Source organism: Piliocolobus tephrosceles, chromosome 2, assembly GCF_002776525.5.
Source record: "Piliocolobus tephrosceles isolate RC106 chromosome 2, ASM277652v3, whole genome shotgun sequence".
Classification (NCBI taxonomy): Eukaryota; Metazoa; Chordata; class Mammalia; order Primates; family Cercopithecidae; genus Piliocolobus; species Piliocolobus tephrosceles.
In genome coordinates, this window is record NC_045435.1 from 158849261 (window position 1) to 158873310 (window position 24050).

The 24050-nt window shown below is 37.5% G+C and overlaps 1 protein-coding gene across 3 annotated transcripts in view; it reads right to left on the reverse strand.

Moving 5' to 3' along the window:
• STAG1 (stromal antigen 1) overlaps window positions 1-24050 on the reverse strand; it is a 404632-nt gene that overhangs the window by 124341 nt on the left and 256241 nt on the right. For all 3 annotated transcript variants that reach the window (XM_023187906.2, XM_023187905.1, XM_023187904.2), the window contains 4 exons: window positions 20059-20182; window positions 16351-16449; window positions 15228-15307; window positions 10338-10445 (listed from right to left, as the gene is read on the reverse strand). In XM_023187906.2, the coding sequence (XP_023043674.1) occupies window positions 10338-10445; window positions 15228-15307; window positions 16351-16449; window positions 20059-20182 (411 nt within the window). The remainder of the gene's footprint in view (window positions 1-10337; window positions 10446-15227; window positions 15308-16350; window positions 16450-20058; window positions 20183-24050) is intronic.

A 24050-nucleotide genomic window follows, 5' to 3' on the forward strand; every position in this document is an offset into this window, starting at 1 on the left:
CCATGACACAAGAAATACGTGACAAATGCACAAGCTTCAGTAACAGACTCGATGAACTGGAAGAAACAGTATCAGCGATTGAGGATCAAATGAATGAAACAAAGCAAGAAAAGAAACCAAAAGAAAAAAGAAGAAAAAGACATGAACAAAGCCTGCAAGAAGTATGGGATTATGTAAAAAGACCAAATCTACGTCTGATTCGGGTGTCTGAAAGTGAGGGGGAAAATGGAACCAAGTTGGAAAACACTCTTCAGGATATCATCCAGGAGAACTTCCCCAACCTAGTAGGGCAGGCCAACATTCAAATTCAGGAAATACAGAAAACACCACAAAGATACTCCTCCAGAAGAGCAACTCCAAGACACATAATTGCCAGATTCACCAAAGTTGAAATGAAGGAAAAAATCTTAAGGGCAGCCAGAGAGAAAGGTCGGGTTACCCACAAAGGGAAGCCCATCAGACTAACAGCAGATCTCTCAGCAGAAACTCTACAAGCCAGAAGAGACTGGGGGCCAATATTGAACATTCTTCAAGAAAAGAATTTGAAACCCAGAATTGCATATCCAGCCAAACTAAGTTTCATAAGTGAAGGAGAAAGAAAATCCTTTACAGATAAGCAAATGCTTAGAGATTTTGTCACCACCAGGCCTGCCTCACAAGAGACCCTGAAGGAAGCGCTAAACATGGAAAGGAACAACTGGTACCAGCCATTGCAAAAACATGCCAAAATGTAAAGACCATCGAGGCTAGGAAGAAACTGCATCAAATAATGAGCAAAATAACCAGTTAATATCATAATGGCAGGATCAAGTTCACACATAACAATATTAACCTTAAATGTAAATGGACTAAATGCTCCAATTAAAAGACACAGACTGGCAAACTGGATAAAGAGTCAAGACCCATCAGTCTGCTGTATTCAGGAGACGCATCTCAAATGCAGAGACATACATAGGCTCAAAATAAAGGGATGGAGGAAGATCTACCAAGCAAATGGAGAACAAAAAAAAGCAGGGGTTGCAATACTAGTCTCTGATAAAACAGACATTAAACCATCAAAGATCAAAAGAGACAAAGAAGGCCATTACATAAAGGTAAAGGGATCAATTCAACAGGAAGAGCTAACTATCCTAAATATATATGCACCCAATACAGGAGCACCCAGATTCATAAAGCAAGTCCTTAGAGACTTACAAAGAGACTTAGACTCCCATACAATAATAATGGGAGACTTCAACACTCCACTGTCAACAGTAGACAGATCAACGAGACAGAAAGTTAACAAGGATATCCAGGAATTGAACTCACCTCTGCATCAAGCGGACCTAATAGACATCTTTAGAACTCTCCACCCCAAATCAAAAGAATATACATTCTTCTCAGCACCACATCGCACTTATTCCAAAATCGACCACATAATTGGAAGTAAAGCACTCCTCAGCAAATGTAAAAGAACAGAAATTATAACAAACTGTCTCTCAGACCACAGTGCAATCAAACTAGAATTCAGGACTAAGAAACTCAATCAAAACTGCTCAACTACATGGAAACAGAACAACCTGCTCCTGAATGACTACTGGGTACATAACGAAATGAAGGCAGAAATAAAGATGTTCTTTGAAACCAATGAGAACAAAGATACAACATACCAGAATCTCTGGGACACATTTAAAGCAGTGTGTAGAGGGAAATTTATAGCACTAAATGCCCACAAGAGAAAGCTGGAAAGATCTAAAATTGACACTCTAACATCACAATTAAAAGAACTAGAGAGGCAAGAGCAAACACATTCAAAAGCTAGCAGAAGGCAAGAAATAACTAAGATCAGAGCAGAACTCAAGGAGATAGAGACACAAAAAACCCTCCAAAAAATCAATGAATCCAGGAGTTGGTTTTTTGAAAAGATCAACAAAATTGACAGACTGCTAGCAAGACTAATAAAGAAGAAAAGAGAGAGGAATCAAATAGACGCAATAAAAAATGATAAAGGGGATATCACCACCGACCCCACAGAAATACAAACTACCATCAGAGAATACTATAAACACCTCTACGCAAATCAACTAGAAAATCTAGAAGAAATGGATAATTTCCTGGACACTTACACTCTTCCAAGACTAAACCAGGAAGAAGTTGAATCCCTAAATAGACCAATAGCAGGCTCTGAAATTGAGGCAATAATTAATAGCCTACCAACCAAAAAAAGTCCAGGACCAGATGGATTCACAGCTGAATTCTACCAGAGGTACAAGGAGGAGCTGGTACCATTCCTTCTGAAACTATTCCAATCAACAGAAAAAGAGGGAATCCTCCCTAACTCATTTTATGAGGCCAACATCATCCTGATACCAAAGCCTGGCAGAGACACAACAAAAAAAGAGAATTTTAGACCAATCTCCCTGATGAACATCGATGCAAAAATCCTCAATAAAATACTGGCAAATCGGATTCAGCAGCACATCAAAAAGCTTATCCACCATGATCAAGTGGGCTTCATCCCTGGGATGCAAGGCTGGTTCAACATTCGCAAATCAATAAACGTAATCCAGCATATAAACAGAACCAAAGACAAGAACCACATGATTATCTCAATAGATGCAGAAAAGGCTTTTGACAAAATTCAACAGCCCTTCATGCTAAAAGCGCTCAATAAATTCGGTATTGATTGATGCAACGTACCTCAAAATAATAAGAGCTATTTATGACAAACCCACAGCCAATATCATACTGAATGGGCAAAAACTGGAAAAATTCCCTTTGAAAACTGGCACAAGACAGGGATGCCCTCTCTCACCACTCCTATTCAACATAGTGTTGGAAGTTCTGGCTAGGGCAATCAGGCAAGAGAAAGAAAGCAAGGGTATTCAGTTAGGAAAAGAAGAAGTCAAATTGTCCATGTTTGCAGATGACATGATTGTATATTTAGAAAACCCCATTGTCTCAGCCCAAAATCTCCTTAAGCTGATAAGCAACTTCAGCAAAGTCTCAGGATACAAAATTCATGTGCAAAAATCACAATCATTCTTATTCAGCAGACAACGGACAAACAGACAAACAGAGAGCCAAATCATGAATGAACTTCCATTCACAATTGCTTCACAGAGAATAAAATACCTAGGAATCCAACTTACAAGGGATGTAAAGGACCTCTTCAAGGAGAACTACAAACCACTGCTCAGTGAAATAAAAGAGGACACAAACAAATGGAAGAACATACCATGCTCATGGATAGGAAGAATCAATATCATGAAAATGGCCATACTGCCCAAGGTTATTTATAGATTTAATGCCATCCCCATCAAGCTACCAATGAGTTTCTTCACAGAATTGGAAAAAACTGCTTTAAAGTTCATATGGAACCAAAAAAGAGCCCGCATTGCCAAGACAATCCTAAGTCAAAAGGACAAAGCTGGAGGCATCACACTACCAGACTTCAAACTATACAACAAGGCTACAGTAACCAAAACAGTATAGTACTGGTACCAAAACAGAGATATAGACCAATGGAACAGAACGGAGTCCTCAGAAATAATACCACACATCTACAGCCATCTGATCTTTGACAAACCTGAGAGAAACAAGAAATGGGGAAAGGATTCCCTATTTAAGAAATGGTGCTGGGAAAATCGGCTAGCCATAAGTAGAAAGCTGAAACTGGATCCTTTCCTTACTCCTTATATGAAGATTAATTCAAGATGGATTAGAGACTTAAATGTTAGACCTAATACCATAAAAACCCTAGAAGAAAACCTAGGTAGTACCATTCAGGACATAGGCATGGGCAAGGACTTCATGTCTAAAACACCAAAAGCAACGGCAGCAAAAGCCAAAATTGACAAATGGGATCTAATTAAACTGAAGAGCTTCTGCACAGCAAAAGAAACTACCATCAGAGTGAGCAGGCAACCTACAGAATGGGAGAAAATTTTTGCAATCTACTCATCTGACAAAGGGCTAATATCCAGAATTTACAAAGAACTCAAACAAATATACAAGAAAAAAGCAAACAACCCCATCAAAAAGTGGGCAAGGGATACGAACAGACATTTCTCAAAAGAAGACATTCATACAGCCAACAGACACATGCAAAAATGCTCATCATCAGTGGCCATCAGAGAAATGCAAATCAAAACCACAATGAGATACCATCTCACACCAGTTAGAATGGCAATCATTAAAAAGTCAGGAAACAACAGGTGCTGTAGAGGATGTAGAGAAATAGGGACACTTTTACACTGTTGGTGGGACTGTAAACTAGTTCAACCATTAAGGAAAACAGTATGGCGATTCCTCAAGGATCTAGAACTAGATGTACCATATGACCCAGCCATCCCACTACTGGGTATACACCCAAAGGATTATAAATCATGCTACTATAAAGACACATGCACACGTATCTTTATTGCAGCACTATTCACAATAGCAAAGACTTGGAATCAACCCAAATGTCTATCTGTGACAGACTGGATTTAGAAAATGTGGCACATATACACCATGGAATACTATGCAGCCATAAAAAAGGATGAGTTTGCATCCTTTGTAGGGACATGGATGCAGCTGGAAACCATCATTCTTAGCACACAAGAAGAGAAAACCAAACACCGCATGTTCTCACTCATAGGTGGGAACTGAACAATGACATCACTTGGACTCGGGAAGGGGAACGTCACACACCAGGGCCTATCATGGGGAGGGGGGAGGGATTGCACTGGGAGTTATACCTGATATAAATGACGAATTGATGGGTGCTGACGAGTTGATGGGTGCAGCACACCAACATGGCACAAGTATACATATGTAACAAACCTGCACGTTATGCACATGTACCCTAGAACTTAAAGTATAACAATAAAAAAAAAACCAAAAAACAAAATTATCAGAAGGAAAGAAATAATAAAGATCAGAGAATAAATGTAATTAAGACTAAATAGAAAAGTGAAATGGAACCACAAATGAACAATCCTTTAGCTAAACAACAACAACAAAAAAAAACAGAAAGAAAGAAAGAATACTCAAATAAATAAAATCAGAGACAGAAAAAGAGACATTACAATGGTTACAAGAGAAATACAAAGGATCGGTAAAAACTATTATAAACGTCTGCATATCAACAAAATGTAAAACCTAAAAGAAATGAATAAATTCTTGGACACATGCAACCTATCACAAATTAACCATAAGGAAATAGAAAACCTGCCAGGCATGGTGGCTTACGCCTTTAATCCCGGCACTCTGGGAGGCCAAGGCAGGTGAATCACCTGAGGTCAGGAGTTCGAGACCAGCCTGGCCAACATGGTGAAACCCCGTATTTACTAAAAATACAAATATTAGCTGGGCATGGTGGCAGGCACCTGTAATCCCAGCTACTCGGGAGGCTGAGGCAGGAGAATCACTTGAACCCAGGAGGCGGAGGTTGCAGTGAGCCGAGACCGTGCCATTGCACTCCAGCCTAGACGACAAGAGCAAAACTCCGTCTCAAAAAAAAAAAAGAAAAAGAGAAAAGAAATAGAAAACCTGTTGAACAGACCAATAATGATACTGAAGCAGTAATAAAAATTAATGATACTGAAGCAGTAATAAAAAGTCTTCAAATAAACAAACAAAAAAAGCCCAGTACCTGATGGCTTCACTGCAGAATTCTATCAAGCATTTAAAGAAGAGCTAACACCAATTCTACTCAAAGTATTCCAGAAAATTGAAGATAAGGGAATACCTCCAAGCTCATTGTACAAGGTCAGCATCACTCTGATGCCAAAACCAGACAAAGACAAAATAACAACAACAACAACAACAACAGAAACTATTAGACAATACCCCCAGTAAACATGCATGTAAAAATTCTCAACAATAACTAGCAAACCAAATTTAACAGCATATTAAAAAGATAATGTACCATAATCAAGCAGGATTTATATCAGGGACACAAAGATAGCTTAACCATATGCATTATCAGTAAATGTGATACATCACATCAACAGAATGAAAGACAAAACTCATATGACCCTCTCAGAGAAAAAGCATTTGAAAGAAATCAACATCCCTTCATGATAAAAACTCTCAACAAACTAGCAAAGATGAAACACATCTCAAAATAATAAAGTCCATATAAGACAAACCCACAGCTACAATCACATTAAATGGGGAAAAGTTGAAAGTCTTTCCTATAAGAACTCAAGACCAGGATGCCAACTTTCACCACTTTTATACAACATAGTAGTAAAAGTCCTAGTCAGAGCAATTAGGCAAGAGAATGAAATAAAAGACATCCAAATTGTAACGAAAGAAGTCAAGTTATCTTTGTTTGTGAATGGCATAATCCTATATTTAGAAAAACAGGCTCTGCCCAAAAAATTGTTAGAATAAATTCTGAAAAGTAGAATACAAAATCGACATAAAAATCAGTAGCATTCTTATACAACAAAAGTGAACAATCTGAAAAAGAAGTCAAGAAGTCAATCTCATTTCCAACAGCTACCAAAAAAAAAAAAAAAAAAAAAAAAAAAACCCCAGCTAGGAATAAATTTAACCAAAGAAGTAAAAGATCTCTACAAACAAAACTATAAAACACAGATGAAAGAAACTGAAGAGGATATTTAAAATAAAAACAACAACAACAACAAAAAGACATCTCATGTTCTTGGACTGGAAGAATTAAGACTGTTTAAAATGTCCATACTACTCAAATTGATATACAGATTCTATGCAATCCCTGTATCAAAGACTTTTTTTATAGAAATAGAAAAAAAAATCCTAAAATTCATATGGCCCCACAAATTACCCACAATAAGCAAAGCAATCTTGAGCAAAAGCTGGAGGCCTCACACCACCTGACTTTAGAATATAATACAAAGTCTTATTACCCCAAATGGCATAATCCTGGCATAAAAACAGACACATATACCAATGCAACAGAACAGATAACCCAGAAATAAGTGCACACAGTTACGGCTAACTGATTTTTGGCAAAGGCACCAAGAACATATCGTGGGGAAAGGACAGCTTCTTCTTCAATAAATGGTAGTGAATTAGCCAGGTGAGGTGACACTCACCTGTAATCCCAGCTACTCGGGAGGCTGAGGCAGAAGAATTGCTTGAACCCAGGAGGTGGAGGTTGCAGTGAGCTGAAATCGCGCCACTGCACTCCATCCTGGGCGACAGAGTGAGACTCCGTCTTGGAAAAAAAAAAAAAGAGAAAGAAAACACTGGGGATTCTTAAGAATATTACTCTGGGTAGAGTTTTGGGGCAAGACCTCAATAGCATGTGCAACAAAAGGAAAAACAGACAAATGAGATTATGTCAAGCAAAAAGGTTTCTATACAGCAAAGGGATCAATAAAGAGACAACCTGCAGAACAGGTGAAAATATTGGCCAACTATTCATCTGACAAGGGATATAAGGAATTCAAACAACTCCTTAGCAAAAACGAAAACAATCCAACTTACAAATGGGCAAATGATCTGAATAGACATTTCTCAAAGGAAGACATACCAGTGGCCAACTGGTATACAAAAAAGTGCTCTCATCATTTATTACAAAGAAAATGCAAATACGAAATCACAATGAGATACCATCTTACCTCATTTTCAACAGCTATTATCAAAAAGACAAAAGAATAACATGTTGGCCAGGATGCAGAGAAAGGAGAATGCTAGTACACTGTTGGTAGGAAGGTAAACTAGTATAGCAACTGTGGAAAACAGTATGGAGGTTCCTCAAAAAACTAAAAACATCTACCATATGATAAAGCAACTCCACTGCTAAGTATATATCTACAAGAAAAAAAATCAGCATATCAAAGAGATATCTGCACTGCCATGTTTAGTACAGCACTATTGATAGTAGTGAGACATGGAATCAACCTGTGTCCATCAACGTTTGAATGGATAAATAAATGTGGTAAATATACACAATGGAATATTATTTAGCCATAAAAAGGAAATCCTGTCATTTGCAATGACACAGATGGAACTAGATGACATTATGTTAAGCGAATTAAGCCAAGCACAGAAGGACAAATATCTCATGTTCTCACTTATATGTGGGAGTTAAAAAAAGGTTGATCTCCTGGAGGCACAGTACAATGATCGCTACCAGAGGGCGGAATAAAGAGAGGTTGGTTAATGGGTCCAAAAATACAGTTAGAAGAAATAAGTTTTAGTGTTTGATAGCACAGTAGGGCAACTACAGTTAACAATAATTTATGGAATATTTCAAAATAGCTATAAATAGAAGATTTGGAAAGTTCCCAACACAAAGAAATAATACATATTTGAGGTGATGGATATCCTACTTACCTAATTTGACCATTACACATTAGATGCATGTATCAAAATATCACATGTACTCTATAAATGTCTATCAATCTTTAAAGTATTAAAATTTAGCCAATATTTCAAACACAGAAAAATATAATATAGATATAAAATAGGTACATTCTAAGTAAGACTTTTTCTAACTCAAGAGTTACCAGTTTATGGCTTCTACTATAGAGAGAACCAATCTCAAATTTATTTTCTCTCTGAAACTACAGAAACAACAAATTATTTCTAAAAACACAAAGTTCTTTGACAAGTTAAGTGGAGAATAGAGACTAATTAGAATATAATAATCCTGAAAAAAGAACGGCTACAGTACCTCCTTGATACTGGTGACAGACAACATCCAAAGATAAATATAAAATCAGCGTTATTCTACTAGCCAGAGGTGTCAGAGTCACTAGGAAATTCAGTATTATTTTAAGTCATGCCTGAAAACCTTGACTTTCTTCCTCTTCATTTTCGTTGCCAGTATGCACAGTAAGTAGCTGGTTTCTTTCTTAACAGAGATTTCTTACACTCAAATAACTTTTCTCACTTTGAGAGGTACAAGTGAGTAGAGAACAATTTGTTATTGTAGCACTGAATGCAGATACTGGATAGAGGCCAGGCCTGCTCATTATCAAAGTTAGTCACTGATGCACAGCAGTTGCCTAGTCCATGATTTATATTTGTATTTCAGCATAATAAGAAGTTAGCATATATAATATACTTTTGTAATCCCCTGTGACTATTATTCAAAGCTAGTAATTTAAATCCATAAACAAAAAAACAAAACACAAAGCAAAGCAAAAGATATACACATATAACCAAGAATATGTTTATAGTTTAAAAATAAATTAATCAGCTAGGTGCAGTGGCTCATGCCTGTAATCCCAACACTTTGGGAGGCTGAGGTGGGAGGATCACTTGAGGCCAGGAGTTCAAGGCCAGCCTGGGCAAGAGAGCAAGAGCCCCTCTCTCAAAAAAAAAAAAAAAAAAAAAAAAAAAAAAAAATATATATATATACACACACACACACACATACATATACACACACATACACACACTTATATATAATATACATATTTTAAAATGTTTTACAGAATGAACTAATTACTAATTATACAACATATACAGTAAATCACAATAAAAAATGTCCTTCCTAAGTGTTCACATGCATATACTCTCATTAGCTTTATGCTTTACCAAAAAATAAGGTTTAAAAAAAATTAAACTGCAACTATATATATATAAAATTTTCAGAATTACTATGAATTACTGATTAAAATGATCCTCATCATGCCCAAGTGTGGTGGCTCACGCCTGTAATCCCAGCACCCTGGGAGGCTGAGGCAGGCTGATTACCTGAGGTTGGGAGTTCAACACCGGCCTGACCAACATGAAGAAACCCTGTCTCTAATAAAAATACAAAATTAGCTGGGCAGGATGGTGCATGACTGTAATCCCAGCTACTTGGGAGCTGAGGCAGGATAATCGCTTGAACCTGGGAGGCAGAAGTTGTGGTGAGTCGAGATTGTGCCACTGTACTCTAGCCTGGGCAACAAGAGCGAAACTCCATCCCAAAAAAATAAAAAATAAATAATCAATCATCATAATGGAGAGAATGAAAAAAAATTAAAACTTGGGAGGCATTTTAAAGGTGATACTGCTTCACATGTAGATTACAAATGTTGAGAAAGTAAGATCAGATCTCAGAATTTTAAAGAAAAAACTAGTGTGATGAATTACCAATTATGTTAGCTTTTATAAGTTTCATGCACTCCTCCAATCTCCACTCACATCTAGCTGAGAATCATCCTCTCAGATTTCAGAAAAAAGGAGTATGTCACAAGGTACAGCATCCTCAAAGGTGTGATTCATAATGTATACATAGGCTATGAGGCTGTTATAGCCCCCAGAGTATGAGATGGACATTTTCAGCACTGTGTTCAGTCACTATTACTCTCTTCTACAAACTCTAAAACAACAACAAAACAACATAGAAAAGTAGAATCTGTTTTCAAAGATAATCAGCTCACTTTTTGTGAAGGAACTCTCCAGCTGCCACAGCAACAGGGCGATGTGCTGAGTACACCAAGTGGTAAACATTTTCACAGTCTTCATTGGAAAGAGCTTCTTCACTTCCACTGAAAAATACAGAAAGTAACATCTGATCTAAAGCAAATGTTTATTTTCGGTTCTACTTTTATTTAAACTTTGTAAAGTTCATTATGAAATTCAAGGCTTAATAATTTTTGTCTCATCTTTTATCTTACTTTGAAAGTTATGTTTCTCCTTTTAGTATAAAAGACAGTAACATAAAATTCAGAAAATAAAGATTCAACAAGAAGAAAATAAAATGCCCACAATTCTTCTACAGCTTTTTTTTTTTTTTTTTTTTTTTTTTGAGACAGGATCTTGCTGTGTCACCCAAGCTGGAGTGTAACAGCATGATCTTGGCTCACCACAACTTCTGCCTCCCAGGTTCAAGTGATTCTCCTGCCTCAGCCACCCGAGCAGCTGAGATTATAGGCACCCAACACCACGCTCAGCTAATTTTTTGTATTTTTAGTAGAAACGAGGTTTCGTCATGTTGGCCAGACTGTTCTCTAACTCCTGACATCAGGTAATCCACCTGCTTCATCCTCCCAAAGTGCTGGGGTTATAAGCATGAGCCACTGCGCCTGGCCGCCTTCTACAGCTTAAAATCTGAGAGCCAGGCATGGTGACTCATGCCTATAATCCCAGCACTTTGGGTGGCTAAGGACGGTGGATCACCTGAGGTCAGGAATTAGAGACCAGCCTGGGCAACATAGCAAAACCCCATCTCTACTGAAAATACAAAAATTAGCCAGGCGTGTTGATGTGTACCTGTAGTCTCAGCTACTTGGGAGGCAGAGGCAGAAGAATCGCTTGAACCTGGGAGGCAGAGGTTGCAGTGAGTCAAGATTGTGCCACTGCACTCTAGTTTGGGCGACAGAGCCAGCCAGACTCAGTCTCAAAAAAAAAAAAAAAAAAAAGAAAATACATTTGGGTAAAATAAAAACATACTTCCAAGTAACCTGCAATTACACTGGAAACCACAAAGGTAATTAAAGGTTTCACATACATTTATTTATTATTGTCTATTAAAATACTACATGTCTAAATTTTTAGGACATACAGGAGTACTTAAAGGTGTATTTATTACTTTAGATATAGTTACTAGAAAACAAAAAACAAATGAGCTAAAAGAATCTGGTTCTTTACAAACAGTAAGATGGACAAACCTGACATGACTTATGAAGAAAAAGAGAATACAAATAAAATAGAGGATGAAAAAAATTAAGAAAGAATGAGTCTTGGAAAGTAATAAGAAGATCATGAACTATAAAATTATAAAACTGTGATAAAACATTTTTAAAAGTTTGCAAAAATGTCAACAGTAACACAAAAGAAATAAAATTTAATTAATTAATTAATTAATTTTTTTTTTTGAGACAGTTTCACTCTTTCGCAGAGGCTGAAGTGCAGTGGCCCTATCTGGGCTCACAGCAACCTCCGTCTCCTGGGTTCAAGCGATTCTCCTGCCTCAGCCTCCTGAGTAGCTGGGATTACAGGTGCCTGCCACCACACCTGACTAATTTCTGTATTTTTAGTAGAGATGGGGTTTCACCATGTTGGCCAGGCTGCTCTCGAACTCCTGACCTCAAGTTATCTGCCCGGCTCAACCTCTTAAAGTGTTGGGATTACAAGCATGAGGTACTGTGCTCAGTCAGTAGAATTTAATGTAGATGGTTAATCATGGAAGAAATAGAAATGATACAGACCTCTTGCACAAAAGAAATTAAAAACTGGCTGGGCTCACGCCTGTTAATCCCAACACTTTGGGAGTTCGAGGAGGTGGATCACTTGAGGTCAGGAGTTCAAGACGGGCCTGGCCAACATGGTGAAGTCCCATCTCTACTAAAAATACAAAAATTAGGCGTGATGCCACGTGTCTGTAACCTCAGCTACCGGGAGGCTGCGGCGTAAGAATCACCTGAATCTGGGAGGCAGAGGTTGCAGTGAGCCGAGATTGCGCCAGTGTACTCTAGCCTGGGTGACTTAGTGAGACTCTGTATCCAAGAAAAAAAAAAGAAAAAAATTGACTGTCATAGCTTTAACAAGAGAATTCTCTTATAGTTTCAAGAAATAATTAATCTCTGTCTTAGGACACTTCTTTCAGAAGAGAAAAAAAAAAAAAAAAAAAGCAAGAAACTATTGAAAGTATCTTACAGCCCGGCTCAGTGACTCACGCCTGAAATCCCAGCACTTTGGGAGGCTGAGGTGGGTAGATCACTTCAGGTCAGGAGTTCAACATCAACCTGGCCAACATGGCAAAACTCCATCTCTATTAAAATAAAAAAAGTAGCTGGGCATGGTGGTATGTTCCTATAATCCCAGCTACTCGGGAGGGTGAGCTATGAGAATCTCTTAAACCTGGGAGGTGAAGGTTGCAGTGAACTGAGATCATACCACTGCACTCAAATCTGGGTGACAGAGTAAGACTCTGTCTCCAAAAAAAAAAAAGTATTTTACAAAGAGAATATAAGACTACAACCTTGATTTTGAAGTTGGAAAAGGACAAGAAAAAAATTATGTCAAAGTTACTCATGAACACAAAGGTAAAATCCTAAGATATTAAATATAATACTGCATTTAAATAAAACAAAATATATCATGTTAAAAAAATTTATTCTAGCAATGCAATAGTGTTCACCATTAGACAAGTCTATTAATTTAACTTAGGCACGTTAATGAAAGAAAAACCCCAGAAAACTCAGAATGCAAAGGAACTTCTATCATACTAAAATCTATGACAGAAACAAATAATTGTAAATGATTTCCTAGGACAGGAACAGGAATAGCTATCAGTGACACTGTTACAGTGCTGAAGGTGCTGTCTATGCAATTAGAAAAGAGAATGAAACAAAAGTTACAAGGTTAGAAAAGGGAGAGACAGGTCAGGCATGGTGGCTCACATCTGTAATCCCAGCACTTTAGGAGGTCCAGGTGGGTGGATCACTTGAGGTCAGGGGTTCGAGACCAGCCTGGCCAACATGGTGAAACTCCGTCTCTACTAAAATTAGCCGGGCTTGGTGGCATGTGCCTGTAATCCCGGCTACTTGGGAGGCTGAGGCAGGAGAATCGCTTGAACCAAGAGGTGGAGGTTGTAAGCTGAGACCACGCCACCGCACTCTAGCCTGCGCAACAGAGCAAGACTCTGTCTCAAAAAAAAAAAAAAAAGGAAAAGGAAGAGACAAAACTGAACTGAAACTGTTTGCAGGTTATATAATACTCTACATACTAAAATCAACAAAATCAACAAACTACTAGAATGCATTCTGGAACTCAGAACCTAAGAGTTCAAATAGGGTCCACATACTAGACCAACACAAAAATGAAAGGTTCTCTTCCTCAGCAATGACCAAGCAGAAAATACTAAATACTATTCTAACAAAAATAGCATAAGGCATTTCAGAATTAACTTACTAAATAATGCACAACCTCTACGAGAAAATTAAACCCATTAAGACCTAATGATATTTAAAGAAAGAAATCCAGCTGGGCATGGAGGTACATGCCTGCCATCCCAGCTACTTGTGAGGCTAAGAAAAGAGGATCACCTCAGCTCAGGAGTTAGCAGTTTTAATGTGCCATGATCACATCTGTTAATATACTCCCGCATGGGCAATACAGTAAGAATTCTTCTCTTTAAAAAAGACGGAATTCCAGCATGTTCATGCATAAGTGATATAACATAACAAAGTACTTTAAACTCTCCTAAATTTATCATAAAAGTCAATGGAGTTCTAATATTCAAAATCCCAGGCAGGGTTTTTGAGGCACTTAACAAGTATGTTTTTAAAATTCAGATCAAACAAAAAGCAGCCACAAGAAGGTAAGCAGATTTTGAAAAAAAAGACAAAGAGGAGAAAACGACCCCATATTTAGAACATGTATCATAAAGCCACAATAACAAAGAGCACGGTGTTAGAGCCAAAATGTAAAAGGATTTCAAACAACAGTAGATCCCTGCATAGACATTAGTTCATGATAGATGTACCATCACAAAATAGGGAGAGGAGGATTTGTTATGTATGACTTTGCTAGCATATATTCTCTCACATAGATTCTATCTAGGTTTTAGTCAAACCCGTAGGAATACAGCTACAACATTTCTATTTTGAAATCTCTATCATATTAGTGAGACAATTTAACTGCTTTATTTTTTTCTTCTACTTCTATATAATTCCAAAAAAAGCCTATTTGGGAAACTGTCCCTTTGAGGGTTCTTCCTTTTGCAGCCTTCTTTCTCTCTGAGTCATTCATTCATTATTTCATTCATTTATTTTTGATACAGGGTCCTGCTATATCATCTACGCTGGAATGCAGTGGCTCCATCATGACTCACTGCAGCTTTGACCTCCCGGGCTCAAGCGACCCTCCCACCTTAGCCTCCTAAGTAGCTAGAACAACAGGCATGTGTCACCATGCCAGTTAATTTTTTTTTATTATTTGTAGAGACAGGGTCTCTTCTATGTTGCCCAGGCTGTTCTTGAACCTCTGGGCTCAAGTGATCCTCCCGCCTCAGCCTCCCAAAATGCTGGGATTATAGGCAGGAGCCAACATACTGGGCCTGCTTTGTTTTAAATAGAAAGGTAAGTTACATCATTGACATTTTCTCTAGGTAATTTTTATGTGGAAAAAGTAAACAATAGTTAAAATAAAAAACAAAAATAGAAAAAAACAGAAAACACTGTTTTAAATCTAATCTTAAAACGTAAAAGTAGAACCTAAAATGATAAATATATACATAAGGACTATACATAGATAGAACATTAAAAATCCTGGGGAAAACACATTAAAATATCAATAAAGTTAAAACAGTAATAGATATTACTTACTGAAGTATCAGAGTAACCAATCGAATAGCTTCCACAGCAACATCATATTCTTTATCAAGTGTCATTGATACAATGCGATCCTGAAAAAAAAAAGTTGTAAAACCAACTATGAACAGAAAATAAGCTGGGACAGACCTAACATAATGTATTCTGGGATATATATGCAATACTAATGATCGGTTAAATAAAAAGCTTTACTCTTGAAACTGCAGTATCGTAGTCCTACTCACACAAAGGGGATATTAGTATAAATGTTTATAATTTAAAATCTTTCTCAACAATTGTTATTCCCTAAACCCTGTATCAGGTAAGCCTTAACTTACAAAATTACTATCTTTATAAAAAGCTGTAAAGAAAATTTTAAGCAGGTGAGCCTTCTTCCAAAGGTAATAAATAAGAACTCATGGTAATATCTTTTGTAAAGCAGAGATTCACTTATTTATTTCATATGGGTTTATTTAAAGAACATGTAGTAAAAGCAGGGGTCCCCAAGCCTGGTCTGTAGCCTGTTAGGAACTGGGCCACACAGCAAGGGGTGAGTGGCAGGTGAGCAAGTGAGCCAGCGAAGTTTCATCTGTATTTACAGCTATTCTCCATCACTCCCACTAATGCCTGAATTCCATCTCTTGTCACATCAGCAGTGGCATTAGATTCTCAATAGGAACAACAGGAACATGAACCCTATTGTGAACTGTGCATGCAAGGAATCTACGTTGTGTGCTCCTTATGAGAATCTAATGCCTGATGATCTGTTACTGTCTCCCATTACCCCTAGATGGGACCATCTAGTTGCAGGAAAACAAGTTCAGGGCTGCAATGATTCTACATTGTGGTGAGTTGTATAACTGTTTCATTACATATTACAATGTAGTAACAAAAGAAATACAGTGCCCAATAAATGTAATGCACTTGAATCATCCCGAAACCATCCCCTCAACCCCCACCTCGATCCACGGAAAAAACTGTCTTCCATGAAACTGGTCCCTGGTGCCAAAAAGGCTGGGGACTGCTGTAATAAAGAATATGAACTAAACACTTGTATGATAATGTAATTTGCTAAACTAGCTGTAACTAGCATTTGTAAAGAGAAAAATTAAATAAGCTTATCATTCTTGATGCTTACCTTGAATCGGTTAGTGAATAGTTCCAATTTGGGGAATAATTCTCTATTGGTATATAGACTCTGTAGAGCTTTCAAACACTTCAGCCTGACTTCCCCTTGCTTCAGAAATACAAATAAAAGCACAACATAAGGAGTCAATTCCATACCACAGTTTTCAAGTCTATATGAGACTAAAATTTAGCTTAACTATTCAACTTACTGCATACTGTAACTCAACACAGGATGAGACTGAACAATTGTATAGTGTGTGTTGCCCTTATATTGAAAAAAAAAAAAAAAAGGCACTGAAAACACCGTAGTTACTTGAGAGTAAGTTATGCCTATTTCAAGTATTTATCAACTCTGATTCAACATGTAGCATATCCCACATCATCCAGAGGCACATAGAGAGAATTTTAAACCTATAATTAGGGAAAAGTATGTTTATTTGCCCTTTATGTAATTATTGAAAAAAACTTGATTTTTACACTAAAAGGTTATCATGTATTCATGCAACAAATATTTACTGGATTCATTTTATATTCCAGGGACAGCAGTTAGGAAAACAGAAATAATACAATGTTTAAAACAGAGGCAAAATGATATAGTGAAGAGTCCTAGGAGTGCTATTTATTGGTGGAATGTCTTTAATAAAGTCATTAACTTGGAGTTCACGATGATGGTGACCAAAATGCATTCAGGATCACCTAGAAATCTAGACAAGTCTCTCAAAAGACTTAAAGGGGATTAGTTTCTATTCTCTAAAAGAAGCTATGTGCTGTAACAGTAGGAGTCCAAGTTCTGGAATCAGACACAACTAAATTTTAGTTCCAATTTATATAATTTATTAGCTACATGCAAGATAAGTATATAGTATATTATTAATCACTCTGATACCAGGTTTCTCATTTATAAAATTACTGCAGGAATTAAGTGCAGAGATATGCTGGCAGAAGTTTTAACAATCAGCTCTGAGGAACAGGGTTCTGAATTGTTCTATTTGCAAATTTATTTAATGTAAATAGTGCCTTCATAGCCAATATTATCAATGAGATGTCAATGAACTCATTTATGAAAAGAGATGCATAATCACTCTTTTGTAAGCTGACTGAAGCCTATACTAGCATACCATGAGATGTGCTATGTGATGATGTAATACTTGTTGGTAAGTCACTAGCACATAAGGGAAAGCTGAAGTGCCTGTGGCAGGTGCTGCTGATGCCCTATCCAGGTCCCCTTTACTGGGCTAATTCTTCAGTGTCCGTCTGTGTTAATTGCTAATGGTTCAATATCTCTATCTTTCTCTGGAGAATGGACTACGGTTTACTAGAACCACCCAGCACATAGATCCCTAGGAGGTTATGCTCCATCTTTCCTCTCCCAACCACTCCCCTTCTCTTGCCCAGGTTGAGGCCCATAGCCAGTAAAGAAAGATATAAGTGTAAAGCAGCCCAGCCTCCTTGCTTCTGGACAGGATACCCTCTAAGGTACAATTTACTCTCCAAACCTCCCTGTGAGATCAAGCTGAGATTAGACTTCTCCTGAAACCACATTTTCATTACTCCGTTTCCTGCTTTGTCATACTTTCCTCACTTTTTTATAAGTTACTTTTTTTTTTTTCTTTTTGAGGCAGAGTCTTGCTCTGTCACCCAGGCTGGAGTACAGTGGTGCAGTCTCGGCTCACTGCAATCTCTGCCTCCCTGGTTCAAGTGATTCTCTCCTCTCAGCCTCCCGAGTAGCTGAAATTACAGGTGCCCACCACCACGCCTGGCTAAGTTTTCTATTTTTAGTAGAGACAGGGTTTTGCCATGCTGGTCTTGAACTCCTGACCTCAGGTGATCTGTCTCTCTCTGCCTCCCAAAGTGCTGAGATTACAGGTGTGAGCCATCATGCCCAGCCAATAGGTTACTCTTAAGAGTACAAACCTCGAAATATCACGAGCACAAAAGTCCTCAACTCAGGCTTGGCATCCAGGGAATGTGACCTATGATAGTTGGAACCAAGAGTGGTCCTGGGAATCAAGACTTCAATAATGGGATTCTGGGATTGGATTATTGAAGACTGGATTGCTATGAGGTAAGACTCAATGGTAGTAGATGAAGTACTGATAGTTCCTGATGTAGGATAGCAGTTTGTTAGGATTTTCACTTTTACCTGAAAGGGGATGTGCATTAACTTGTGCAACAGTTCTACACTGGAGGGAGCAGGGCAAACAGTAACTGCAAAAACTGTGAAATTGCGTGGCTATTGCTGAGTGTCACTGAAAGGCTAAAGAGAAAATCACAGGGCCAGGCTGCTTCATCACCAGTTCAAAGCCAAGTATTGCCTCTTTGGAAACATTTATCTCCTTTAGATAGAGAACTAATGCTACTAAAGACCAGGCCTAGCATTAAACTGTAAGTGTGACAGAATTTAAGAACTCTGAATCCCAGGCAAGTCTCTTATGTCTAAATAAGAGTTATGACATGAAAAAAGTGAAGTCTAAAGGATATCTGGGTAGATGCAGTGAGAATCTTGAACTCCCCATTTCCTCTGAATTTGTAGGCCTGAAAATATGGCTCATGCCCACTTGTTAGAGGACAATATGTTTTCTCCTTACTCCATCCTTTGCTGAAAGACTACATGGAAGCCTCAAATAAGGCAAGTGCCTATAGGACAATGCTAGTAGCCCTTGTCTTGATATAATACACAGACCTTCCTCCTGGTCATCAGACTAAGGACAAATCTCAGCACAGACCAAATGGAGAATTTGGCTCCCAGCAGCAATGGAGATGTGAAGATCCCAGAATAGCAGAGATAACATAGCTTCTCCTGACCATCATAGTCAAGGGGGTGGGAACAAAATAATTGTAATAGGCAGTAATTGAAGGGCAGCCCATAGGGATCTACGGAACTGGCTCACTGAATATGGTATTCCAGGAGGCAAGATAGGTGGAAAGCAAACAAAAGTATTACGTAACATATATAATGAAAGGATCAACAATGGATGAGCAAAAGGCTGATGACAGCTGTTCCTCTGTAAAGTCACCACAGGAACTTCTTAACAATTACATAAGGTAGTATCCATGAAAATACTTCAGAAAACTAAAAATAACTTATAATGGGAATGAAAATTCCAGTTGCTTTTATGATAACTGCTCTACTTTGGGGCTCTAATAGTATTTCTATTACAGTACCTAAATGCCACACCCGGCCAAATTCCAGTAACTTATCATTCCTACCTATGGTTATTCTAAGGATTACTTATTTAGGATTATTTATATGAGGGATTCCCTTTAAAGTCAGAAGGTAGAATTAGATTTTTAGATCAAATACTCTAAAATCCAACAAATCTATTCAAGTCTGATAAAGCACTCTACTATGATATGGTCCTAGAAAATTAAAAAAAAAAAAAGCCTGGTTTTTATATATTAAGAAAAAAAGAATTCTCCTTTGATTCTGAATTAGAAAAAGAATATAACGATTTTCTTTCTCCAAAAACTTGATATATACCAGGTTGTCAAACTTGTTTCAAGACAATATTGTAACTAAATAAGATAGGGTCTTCACCTGTGGGCAAATGCTTCATGTTTCATCACAATCATCAAGTAAATAGTTATTCAGCTGCATCATCATAAACTTTCCACATGATTACAACTCCTGAAAAATCAACTACTGTCAATTTGATTCCTAGCATTTTAGTACTGAGACAAACATAACTTCCATCAAAGTTAGAACAGAGTAACTTACCCTGTCATGAAGAGTCCAGCCAACATATTTTAGGTAACTGTCATTTAGGAAGGCATCACTATACATTTTCATCCACACTCCAATTTCTTCAATACAAATGGCTCTAATCTCAGCAATAGCATCACTAGAGAGAGAGAGAGGGAGAGAGAAATAAGACAATCTCGAATTAATATACAAAGCTAGAATGCATTCATACTCACTTTCCATAAGCAATAAATATTTCTAATGCTGTTTGTATATATTTGCATTCTGAATGGCCTCCAACTTAAGTATCTTCTGTTTTTCATGTTTTCTATAAAATAAACACTACTAATACCAAACTGGGAAAAAAAGCTTCTATGAAATGATTTTGGCCCGAGTACTGTTTTCACTGGGCTAGACAATGACATTTGGAGCTTTCTGAGAGCCTCACAACTATTAGAGCCAAGAAACATGTTAAACTTTCTAAGAAAATCAGAGTAACAACATCCAAGTACAGAATAATGTTGCTCAAAAGAACTGTTAATCTTTTTTTAAATATTATTAAATGGAGTCTCGCTCTGTTGCCCAGGCTGGAGTGCAGTGACGTGATTTTGGCTCATTGCAACTTTTGCCTCCTAGGTTGAAGTGATACTCCTGCCTCAGCCTCCCAAGTAGCTGGGACTACAGGTGCAAGCCACCAGACCTGGGTAATTTTTGTAGTTTTAGTAGAGATGGGGTTTCATCATATTGACCAGGGTGGTCTCGAACTCCTGACCTCAAGTGATCCACCCATCCTGGTCTCCCAAAGTGCTGGAATTACAGGCATGAGCCACTGCGACCAGCCAGAATCGGGAATCTTTATAAGCTAGCACACATGTAATGAATTAAAAGAAAAAGCCCACTTTATTAAAGGCACAGGTCTTTCATCTGTAGTAATTTATTTTTTAGGCTGAGACACAGGGAAGAATAATCCACCTCTAGTCACAACGGTAACCATCTTGGTGGCAATACTGTGAAGTCATGGCAGAACAACCCCAAAAGTGAGAATTCTGGCTCATTGCCTAGATGGCTTTTCACCTCACTATAAGTAAGCATCCAATATAACCCTCCTGGGATGACTTTCTTACTTTAATATCTGTGAATTGTAAACAAATACAATGTTAACACTTTTATAATCTTTCATCACAAGGTTATTTGCCTTAGCTTTAAGAAAATAGTAAGTATAATATCATAAATCCTAATTTTCTTTTGTAGATCAATCATCAAGGTTTCTGATTTACCATTCACAAATGTTAAAATTTTAAGTAATTTTTAATTATCCAATTTACAAAAGGCAATAATCTATCATTTTAGCTAAAATTTTAATGATAATTAAGGCACTTTTCTTAGTTTCTCTTTGGTGACAAAATTCCTTGCTCTAACTCTCAGTTCTCTCTCAGCTCCTGTCATTGCTTGAGGATAAAAATGGGGAAAACATTCTCTTCCCAAGCCATACTGCCAATTACAACCTTTAGTTTTCCTACATTTTTTGATAGTATCTCTTTCTCATGGAGAGGTTGTATAACATAGTAGCTAAAAGTACAGGCTCTAGAGAAAGACATCCTGAGTTCAAATCCTGGTTCTGCTATTTACTAGCTGTGTGACCTTGGGCAATTCCCTTTTTCTTAGGTTTCCTCATCTCTAAAATAGTTGTAATAGTACCACCTAGCTCACAGTTACTATGAAAATAAAATCACTTAATACAAATAAAGGATTTAGAATTGTACTTGGCATCCATTAATCCTTTCATTAAATGTTGGCTATTATAATCTTTCACTTTAGTTTCATCAATCTAGACATTTATAATGAATACAGTGTAAAAAGTAGCTCTACTGGCCGGGCACAGTGGCTCACGCCTGTAATCCCAGCACTTTGGGAGGCTGAGGTGGGCGGGTCACGAGATCAAGACCATCCTAGCTAATATGGCGAAACTCCGTCTCTACTAAAAATACAAAAAATTAGCTGGCGTGGTGGTGCGCCCCTGTAGTCCCAGCTACTTGGGAGGCTGAGGCAGGAGAATCATTTGAACCCCGGGAGGTGGAGGCTGCAGTGAGCCGAGATCATGCCACTGCACTCCAGCCTGGGTGACAGAGTGAGATTCTGTCTCCCCCAAAAAAAAAAAAAAAAAAAAAAAAACCCAAAAAGCAGCTCTACTATAAACTGTGAGGTGTTCCTAGACCTACATAATACTGAACACGTGTGGGACAAGAATATTTCTTTTTTCAGACAAAAAATTTCAGACATAAAACAAGGCACAGAGAACAATATAATGAATAACTGCATATCCACTGCTCAGCTAAGAAATGTAATACAGTTAAAAATTCCTATATACCTCTGATACATCTCCCTTCCCAAGAGTAAATGACTGCCCTTGATTCAGTGAATATCAATTTTATCTCTGTTTAATGTCATATGTATTGTTTTACATAAATATCCTGTAGGCATCCTTCTCTAACTTGCTTTTTTCACAAATCATATTCTGCAATTTATGCATACTGGTTTATAAAGCTCTGATGTTTTAATTTTAGCCAATGTCTACTCTTCCTTTCTATAAATATATTATAAATTATATATTATCTTACTAATAGAAATTTAAGTTATTTCCAAGGTTTTGCTTTTACTAACAATGATTCCATGAATATTCTTGTATGTTTCTCCCTGTGCAGATATGTGGGAGTTTCCCTAGAGCAGTGTTTTCAAAATACTGCATTGGGACCCATTAGCACATTATAAAATTGATTCAGTGAGTGGCAACAAACACATAAAAGTATATGGGACAGAAAATACCAAAATGCTCCACATGTATTAGGCAAGTAAGTATTCTTTCTTGAAGCTACTGTGTACCTAATGTAGGACATAGTCAACATCTATGAGATACTGTTTTGATACCTACAAGTGAAATTACTGGGTGAGAAGCAATGCACATCTTCAACTTTATTAGATATTTAAAAATGTCTAAATCAGTGTTTCACATCCTTGCCTGACACTTGGTATTATCCTACTATTTAAAAATTTCCATCTCTGAGCTACAGCTTTGTACACTTTGTTTTCTATTGGGATGTCCAAACAAAAACACGTTAACAGTAACAAAAATAAAACTCCCCTCAAAAACCAAAACAACTATAAAATATATCTATAAAAACACCCAAATCATATCATTTTAGCTCTTTCAGTCCTACCAATTAGTATTTCTGCCAAGGATCCATTACATTTTTCCTCTGCTATACTACCCTTGTAAAAGTCAATTCTATAAAAACCAGGCTAAGTTTTATTACACAATTTCATGGAAGCAGGATGAGGACAAAACCAATAGGCACAGCATGCTGATTAAAACTTAGTGACTATCGAGTATGGTAACTGCACATATACACAATGAAATCATTCTTCCATCTAACTTTTCCATCTAACTCTTAAGGTTAGGTTAATTCTTAGAATTACCACTAATACTGAGATTATGAATGACTGTTTGCAACAGGCTAGAGAACATCAAGTCTTATCTTCACATCTTCAGCAGGGAAATCCTGTTCAAAACACTTTTTATACCCATCTCTACATCTATGCCTAATTTCTAATGTCTTTGTTGTTTCACCAACTATACTACTGAACAGCTTATGTTCTCAGAACACAGGTTCTCTGTATGCAATGCCGATTTTTTTTTTTTTAATTTCTGCTGAAAAAAAAAAAAAAAAGGTTACAAGTGCAGAACGTGCAGGTTTGTTACACAGGTATACATGTGCCATGGTGGTTTGCTGCACCTACTGACCCATCCTCTAAGTTCCCTCCCCTCATCCCCAACTCCCAACAGGCCCTGGTGTGTGCTATTTCCCTGTGTGTGTCCATGTGTTCTCAATGTTCAGCTCCCACTTATGAGTGAAAACATATGGTGTTTGGTTTTCTGTTCCTGTGTTAGTTTGCTGAGTATAATGGCTTCCAGCTTCATCCATGTCCTTGGAAAGGACATGATCTCACTCCTTTTTACAGCTGCATCGTAT